This window comes from Trachinotus anak, unplaced genomic scaffold, assembly GCF_046630095.1.
Source record: "Trachinotus anak isolate AG129_WGS33_773 ecotype Australia unplaced genomic scaffold, CSIRO_AGI_Tana_v1 ptg000016l, whole genome shotgun sequence".
Classification (NCBI taxonomy): domain Eukaryota; kingdom Metazoa; phylum Chordata; class Actinopteri; order Carangiformes; family Carangidae; genus Trachinotus; species Trachinotus anak.
This window is the reverse complement of record NW_027273867.1, coordinates 13,294,851-13,303,556: the sequence shown is the minus strand read 5'-3', so window position 1 is coordinate 13,303,556 and position 8,706 is coordinate 13,294,851. Positions and strand designations below refer to the sequence as shown.

General features: G+C 40.5%; 1 protein-coding gene across 2 annotated transcripts; it reads right to left on the bottom strand.

Annotated features, from left to right (window-relative positions):
- Positions 1-113: 113 nt before the first annotated feature.
- Positions 114-8,555, bottom strand: LOC139634388 (uncharacterized). Of its 2 annotated transcripts, XM_071500805.1 has the most exons (13): positions 8,337-8,555; positions 7,969-8,037; positions 6,050-6,074; positions 3,928-4,014; positions 3,701-3,840; positions 3,478-3,597; positions 3,329-3,353; positions 1,975-2,938; positions 1,739-1,859; positions 1,545-1,610; positions 1,334-1,426; positions 963-1,221; positions 114-570 (listed from the first exon to the last, which is right to left on the bottom strand). In XM_071500805.1, exons 1-13 carry the CDS (start codon positions 8,388-8,390, stop codon positions 314-316), a joined length of 2,280 nt encoding a protein of 759 aa, XP_071356906.1. In that variant the 5' UTR covers positions 8,391-8,555; the 3' UTR covers positions 114-313. The 2 variants fall into 2 exon arrangements, with proteins under 2 accessions (XP_071356906.1, XP_071356907.1); XM_071500806.1 differs by lacking the exon at positions 6,050-6,074 and having other exon boundaries at positions 8,337-8,542.
- Positions 8,556-8,706: the final 151 nt, after the last annotated feature.

The following is an 8,706-nucleotide window of genomic DNA, read 5'->3' as shown; positions in this document are numbered from 1 at the left end:
TTTAATTAAATGTGCTGGAAAAGACTAATATGGTAAAAGAAAAAACAAACAAAACAATAACAATATTACTGCTGGTGATAATAGTAATTTAAAGATCTCAAAGAGATGACAGCTGCAGCAGACAAATGTTTTAATGTTTATACAAACAATCAGACTTTTTCATTTTTTCAAGAACCAAATTCACAAGTGTAAAGCAATTAACCTAAAAAAAAATAAAACAAAAGGGTGTAAATTAATTTAATATCAAATCAAGTATTCCATTTAAAATATGGATATTTCGTTTACAGAACATCTATAGAAATCTATCTGATGATTATTTCCTTGCCACAAGTTCCAGGAGGGTGGAGGTTATTTTGTCCAGGTTTTTGGAAAACTGAGGGCCCCTACGCATCCTGGGATCTGGTTCCATGTGTAGGGAAGGTGAAGAAGAGTGTGAGTCAAAATACTCCTCGGCAGCAGGTCGGTAGTCACGAGGGTACATGGGTTCTTGAAACCTTTCAGGATAATGTCCTGGATCATCTGGATGGGTAGCACGCGGTGTCTGAGACATTTCAGGGGACCTGAAAACCTCTGGAGGGAAAAACACCACAAAAAGAACTTAAACATAAAATTAAAGGGAAGTTGAAAAATGTAGAATTATTTTTGACAGTGGGAACCAGAATATGTGGATTACGGTTCATCATAAGATACATATCATAAAATCACAAGATGAACTTATACAATAGTGCACACTTCACATGCTGCCTCCACAATTATTATGCAGAACGTTAACAGAAATTTGACAAATATATAAGACAACAAATTTCACAGTTCTTCTGTACGATACTTTTAAGGATGAATATTTTGTTAAATATGGCCAATAACCAGAACTCTGGTATACGTGAACTGATACATTAATGTCCATTACATAGCATATATATAATCATTTAGGTGAAGTGCAACAGCTTGTACTGTTATATTACCTTCGAAACGGCTTCTATTTGTGTGTCTGGGATCCCCACGTATAGGATGCCGGTATTCTTGGAGCCGGTCATCAGGTATAAACTCATGCTGCATCCAGCCTTGTCCTCTGTTATCATCTTGGAAACCAAAGTCTTGTGGTTGTCTGAGGTCTAAATCTTTTTTGAGGGTTCTTTCATATTTTTGTCGTGGAGACAGCTGCGGGTCCGGCTTTAAGCTGTTGTAATTGTTGCTGAGGACTACTCCACCTTGGCTATTTTGCTACAACAACAGAAACACATTCTTCTTTAATTCATTTCTGCAGTTTTGCAGAGAGACAGAATTTAAGTGCATGTTTATTAGAAAGAGTGGCCCTGTGCATGATGACACATACCACAGCCTTTTTGGACTTGAATTCTCTCAGAAGGCTGCAAAGTTTGTTCTTCAGGAAGTCAGCTTCTTCTGCATTCTCAATTTCAATGGTTTTCTTGAAGGGGAAAAAGTGACGAAGGAAAAAGACATAGTTAAGATGCCCTCTTCTATGAGTGGTTGCATAACAGACACCTGGCCACTATGTGTGTTGTAAAACTAATTCATGAGCATACCAGCATATCAAAGACATCCTCTGACCCAGAGCCTCCTCTTTGGTAGATTTCAGTATGATGTGGCCTCTGAGAGCAAAATGTTTTTACATCAGTTACACCAAATAAATGAGTACACATTTTTGATTACTGTTAGAAGTATAAAATATTGGTAGGGTACTATTTCATCGGAACATTTTAATTTCACGACAAACTACCTGTGATTCTCTGTAGAGGTCAGAATGTTGTGTTCCATGGATTTCACGTCTCGATTGTACGCTCACCGGTCTAGAACGACTGCCAAACTTTGGATTTGGAAGTCCATATTCATCACTGAACCTTAGAGAAGAAATCAAACATTTTGCAGAAAAATATTGTATGAAGATGAAAACACAAACTGTTCAGTCAAATAATTCAAATCTCTAAAGCTTTACAGATAAACATTATCACTCACATCTCCTTCGTCATTTCCACCTCCTCTGCAGTGGCATCAGAGAAACGACTTTTCCTTTTTCTTTTACCATGTCCCTCATCATTAGTGGCCCCAGTCAGAAAGCGCCTGAATGGCTCTGGGATGCCAGACATGGTCCTAGTAACCTCCACTTGTTTCTGAGAGGAAGGGGGTCCTGTTCTGCTTAGCCCGGGGTTCAAAACTGTTACCTCTACAAATGGTTCTCTCATTTTGTGCTGATAATCTTTGATAATATTAAATAAATGACCATGCGATTGGTCATTCTCAATAGGTGCAGCAAAGGTCTTCCTCTTGGCCTCTGGTTCACTTGATCCCTGCCTACTTGCTCTGTTCATACTGTCATGTCTACCAGATTCCCCGTCCAGAGACCATTGGTGTTTATCTTCTGGGTGCAGTGGCAGTGAGGGCTGACACTCAGAATGAACTCGCCTGCGCCGAACTTCCTCAGAGTAGAACTCCTTCAGAGGATCTCTTTCTGGGTAGGGCCCTCTGTTAGGAGGAGCCTCTTCTGGGTAATACCCTACATGCCGAGTCTGGGCATGAGGCATTGGCATCTCCCCTCTAGGATCATACCTGGTAACACCATCTTGCACTAGAGTGGCTCTTCTTTGTGGATCTTCGACATATTCCTCTTCATATTCCCTACGATTATCAGGGTCCATATGTTCTCGTATGTACATATTATTGTCCCTGTAATCTCCCCTGCGCAGCTCCTCTTTCACGTAGTCACGGCTGAGACTGTCCTCCTGCTGGTTCAGCGGTCTGTCTCTGTTCATGTAAGTTTCTTCGGGGTGGAATGGAGGTGTATCCGTGTAAACTGGGGGATACCGCCCTTGGTGGGAGTACTTATGGTCATAGTCCTTGAGTTCTGGTAATTCTGATGGCACATCTTGTTTCACACTCTGTGCGTTATTTTGGTCCCTATTTTGCTTCTGCCTTGGGGGAGCTATGGAACAGGAGTAAGCATAAAGTTCAAGTAAAAAAGTAACTTATTATAGACTCTTTTATTATAAATAGTTAAATAGATAGTTCCTTGACAGCTGCAGTGGCCCTCAAAAACTGCAGGTGAAATAAGGCTAAGTATTCTACTTATAGTAGTGGTCAGTAAGAAAATTTAATATTGTTTGTACGAGCTGTATTTTAATTAGGATGTATTATATTAGATTCCCTGAAAAGCATTAAAGGTATGTCATAACTTTAAAGGGTAGGTTCACAATTTTTCAAGTCTGTCCAAAAACAAAAAATCAGATACAAAGGACAAAAGCAACATTTTAGCCATTTTAATGCAAAAATGGATATGAATTGGGAAAGAATATGAATCAAATGTTTAACTTGCCTTCAGTCCGTCTTTTGGGCATTAGCTGAAACACAAAAAAAGAAAACACAAAGATCGTATGTTACTCTCAAAAATAATTAATGATTATAAAAGCACATATTATTTAATAATATTCAACATGTCTAGTTACTGAAATCTGTATGTCCCACATTTGGATTTCCTCGTCCATCTTGTCTCTCTATTATTTCTGCTCTGGCTCGTATGATCTTTCCTCCTTGGGTTATTATGGATTGTTTATCCCAGGTCACCAAGTCTGGTCGTTTCAATTCCTACATGAACGCAGAAGTGAGACAGTCTCATCTTCTTTCATCCTCTGAATTAAAAAGGATATCAAACACTCAAAAAGTTCAACTGGAGTTCACAGTGCTTTACCACATATTTCTGCCTGTGTTTACGCCCAATCACATGGTGGACCATTTCTTGCAGGTTTGTAGTCAGATGACATAGCCTACATGTGTATTTGGGGCCTGGGTGTTGGTCATTACCAGGCACTTCGTCCAAATAGCTCAAACCTAAGACATAAAAGCAGAAAAAAGTTAAGTAGGGATCAAATTAACATGGAAAAAAATTGTGAACCTTTTTTTAATGAGGTTGTTCACCGATGATCGGCTCATCAAGCTTCAAGTAATCCAGATATTGTAAAATGTCCTCAAATTCTGGTACGGTGTGTTGTCTGACGGCAAGCCCTAAGAAACCAAAACACTGGTAGTTAGCAAAGAAAAATATTAGTATTATATGTACTGTGCATGTTCTGACTCACTTTGCCCATTTGTTCACAGTACAGTATACTAAAGCAATGTTCCTTATTTTTAATGCAATTCCAAATTTTTTATGTATTGGTGATGTGATATATTTTAGTTTAAATTACAAGCCACTGTATCTTCTTCCAATACATGATAATTTCTGCTGGTCCAGCGTTGAACAGTTCAGTTCTGCTTTACTTACATCAACCCAGAAGTGACCTCTTTGAAACAAACATGGGATTCAGTGTTTTGTAATCTTTATATTTAGTCTTCAGGTAAAGAAATGTTGACAAAGATGATTATATAGTATACAAAAACTTACTTTGCAAGAAAGTGAGGCATTACAGCCTTGGCCTCCTATGACATCCATCTTATTAAAAAAAAATACTGCTAAATGCTGATGTCCACAAGTAGGGAAAAAAATATTTTTCCAACCAAAACATGCTTCTTCAGGCTGCATGTTAGCCAGCTTTCACAGGTGTCTCATGGAAGCATTTCTTTTGCTGCTTCTTTTATATGCAAATAACATGAATGTGTTCTCCTGTTTGGATTTGAACCCACCTCTCAACAGAAAGTTGGATCAAACAATGAGCTTGTTTGATGTGCATAACACGTTGTTGACATTTAGTGTACCAATCAGCTCCTGTGCAAGCATCTGCGACCTATGGTTATTCATAACAAACTTCTCTGCATAATCCTAGAGATGCTAACTTACATCTTTCATCATCCAGTTCCGTAGCCAGATGTTCCTGCAACAACACAACTGGATATGAGCCAGCTCTACCTGATATGAGCCACCAAATTTGGTGTTTATATAAATAAGTTTTGCAGCAGCCATATAGGCATGCCTGTGCTGCTTATTTTTGGGCATGTGCCACCCATTTGACTGATGGGTGAATGAACAATGTTTAAAAGTAACAATGAGTCCCCACAACTCAATTTGTGGGGAAAAACAGGTCTCAAGTCAATCTCATAGAAGAAGATTGCTAGTGATAACACTGGCAAACCAGTTGTGCCCTCACAGTCCAAACAAACAGGGATACACAGTGGAAGAAGCCCTGCTTATGGTGCACTGAGCCCAGCTCGCCTGCTACCTAAGTCCCTGATGTTACTGCATCTGCAGCTGGATCCAGTCCAGCTGGTAGCCCTATCAGTTTCTACTGCTGGTAAACGCAAATCAGGGACTGACAGGACTATACAAGATGTTTTACATCGAACTGGTCAAGTTAACGTTAAAGCAGCCCAGCGTTCATTATGGCATTGTAGTAGAACACCCTGAACTGACTGATTTTGTGCAGCGCGTAAAAAAAGAACAAGGAGAACACTGCCTTTAAATCAGTCATTGAGGATTTTCACTCTTCACAACAAGAGTCAACTACCAAGAACAACTGTCTCACTGGCAGTTATAAGACACAGTGGAATGCCTGTGGTCCACTGTTTTGGGCATTGAGATCGGGCTGATTTTAACAAATAATCAGCTCCAGTTAGCTGCAGTCCAGCTAGCCTTGCCCAGTTTCAGTGCCCACTGTCAAACCAGTTCTGGGCCAGGCTCGCCACAAGATTTTGGAGCCTGGACAGGATTTGCTCTCATTCAACCACAAGAGCATTAGCGAGTTTGGGGTAAATGTAACATCCCAAACATGTTCAAGGGGATGAGTTCAGGGCTCTGTGCAGGCAAGTCAAGATTTTCCCATAATGGATCTAAGGGAAAACCATGACATTTGTATACCTGCCTTTTAAGTGCTGAAACGCATTTTCAACATAATACCATCCAGTCCAAACTATGACATGTCCTTTGGTTTGTTTTGACTTCATAACCATTCTATGAGGATCACAACCATTGACGGATCTGGACTAAAAATGCTGTCCATTAAAGCAGGCAACAGACTGGAGTGACCTCTGTTACCTTCATGTGAACAGACAGCAAATACTCTCAAGACCAGAATAGAACAAAATGACAAGGCTCAAGTCTACTTACCCGCAGCAACAAAGCCATCCTCTTTCTGCCAGGAATGAAAGGAGAGCAATAAAAATCAAGTCAATCAGTACTGGGTAAACAGGAATCTGGTTAGAGTTCACTGCTGCTAAAAACAGGGAAAGCATTATATCATGGAAACAAACATTTTTTTAGCAGGTTATTGCTAACCAAATCCACAGCTCACTTGAGGTGTAGTAAAAGTATATATCCTCACCTGTCTTCTTTAAGATAGATTTTTTTTCATTACTTGTATCTAAGGAAATAAAGCAGTTAAGGAGCAAGGAGCATGTCTTTCTGCACGTAACTGCAGATATTAAGCCACTTTAATAGGAGAAGATTATATTAATGGTTAAAGACCAACTCTAACGTGAAAAGGGATGTCTGTATGCAGAGATGCAGTGCCGAGTTTTCTTCAACAAAACAAGAAGAGACATGAACGGGTTCATTCATACATGGACGCCACTGGAGTCAACTGTCTGTGTACAGTAGGACCTTTCCTTGTCAAACACAGTGTAAAGTCTGTTCCCATAAAACATAATCCTTCCAGATGAAATAGGCCTTACTCATGCAAGACTTGCAGGCCTTTCATCTCCGACCCGAGGCTCATTTTAACAATTCAAATCCATTTTCTTCAAGGGCGCACACCTACAGTTATAGTTGATAGGCAGTGAGCTCTGCCAAAACACAACCGACAATGCAGCAGTACTGTGGCTGAATGCATCCTGTATGGACACTCACTGAGGACTGAAGCTGCTACCCGGCCACTGTGGACAACATCTTCGCATCTGTGATGCTCAGTTTGTCAAAGTACAGTCCATGTTTCTTCATCATCGGCTTTCCCGCAGTACAATCTGGAAAAACACTGAAAATAAAACGTGTTGTCAAACCAGCCCACCAAAACATGAATCTTCAGAGTAGAAGGAATTTCTTGCTCCACAGCTCATCCACTGACGGAGGTCAGTGCTCTCAGAATAGGGCAGCATACTACAACAGTTCACTGGGCTCATTGAACTGTTTGATGAGTCTCTTACGATTATGCAAGAACATTATTCACATGTGCTTGACCTTGGTGTGTTACAGTTTTTGGTCATAGCAAAAACCATGGCATAAGATTTCCAGAAATCTTACAAGGCCTGGGGTGGTGCATTTCCAGAAGAAGTTGGAAAACATATTTTTCCATATGAAGCAGACAGAAAAGATTGCCTGAACATGTTTCCTTAAAAGTGGATGTGAGAAGTGGCTCATGGATATCCTCCATATGAAAAAGACCACGAAAAGGAGATCGAAAAAAGATTGACGCAGCATGTTTTTCAAAACCACAAAACCTGCAATTCTTGTGTGGATCACAAGATGATGTCAGACGACATGAGGGTCAGTCTGATCTGTTAAAATGTGGCGTTCCAATGTGACATACACCTACTGCAAGGGGAACACCTCAAAGACAGTCATCCAGATTGACCAGGACATGTGTTCACGATGGTCAAAGACAAGTACAGGTAAGAACCCATTTTGCCTCGTTGCTTGTTGTTGCAGAAGACATGACTGAACACTATATAAGTTGTTTAGTCAAAGTGGCAAGAAAGCGGTGTTTAAGCATATACACAAAATGCAAATATGCACAGAATTTGAGCTTCAGGCCTCACTCAGAAGAAAGGTAGAAAACCTTGCCTGTTGTGGTCACTGATCCGGGACTTACTACATCACCAGAATAAACAAGCAGCCAAGAAGCAACAATACAAGTGGAAAAAAACACAGTCCACAGGTGTCAGCAGCATGGAAAGATAGTGAGATATCATTTGTGGATGTGCCTCGTTTACTGCTAGGGGTTTTGCCATGACCTGTGGAAGACTTGTGACTGAATGCAAAGGAGCGATGTTAATATTAAACACAATTTTCAAATTGCATAGCTTTCTGTGTACCATTATGTGCCCTGGTGTGGTCAGGTGGATCTTGTACAAGGTTTCTCCTCTTATGGATTTATTACAGACCTGGAGAAAAACAGAAAAAACCGTCCTCAATATCATAGCTACATACAATGGTATACAATACAGCTCATCCAAGAATAAACACCTAAAGCTTTATCAGCAGCAACTGATTATAACATGTATAAATGAGTGGTTTATGTCAAGTCTGATGTATTAAACCACATTAGATATAACTAGTTAATTAGCTTGCAGCTGTGTTTAGGCACTCTCGTCTTCTCGACGCTTATTAAAACCGTACTGTAATTCTTTCTTGAACCTCGCAGACCTAATTAACTGCAGCTAAAGGCAGCTAGCTAGCTTACCGTGCACTCGATGAATTCAGCCTCCACATCGTAAGGTGTTTCGAGACTGTCCATTGTCAAACGTGACCCAGCTAGTTGATACGTTTATACTTGAAGTTCGTTTGCTAACGCTATTAATTTGCGTGGTTTATATCGTAGCCACATATTGCATTTTTCCTCAGGTCGTTACTTCCGTTTACGCAACCGGCGTAACTCCCGCGGGTTTGTGCCGTCGGGCCCGGGAAGCTGAGAGGGGCGGAGTCGTCTTTCTACCCCGCCACCTCCGTTAGAGAAAAAACTGTCACGGTGTAAAAAACGAGCCCACCTCGTATAAAATAATGGACATGTGGATAGACGTCCGTTTACGCCCCCTGTTGGACACGACCACAAC

What these genes read in the sequence shown, in the direction of transcription:
- LOC139634388 (XM_071500805.1), bottom strand. Translation starts at nt 8,390, where the DNA reads ATGGACAGTCTCGAAACACCTTACGATGTGGAGGCTGAATTCATCGAG. An exon ending in CCACACCAGGGCACATAATG is followed by an intron (nt 6,075 to 7,968) that starts GTACACAGAAAG and finishes CATTCCTGGCAG; the next exon opens with AAAGAGGATGGCTTTGTTGC. An exon ending in TCAAGTCCAAAAAGGCTGTG is followed by an intron (nt 1,222 to 1,333) that starts GTATGTGTCATC and finishes CTGTTGTTGTAG; the next exon opens with CAAAATAGCCAAGGTGGAGT.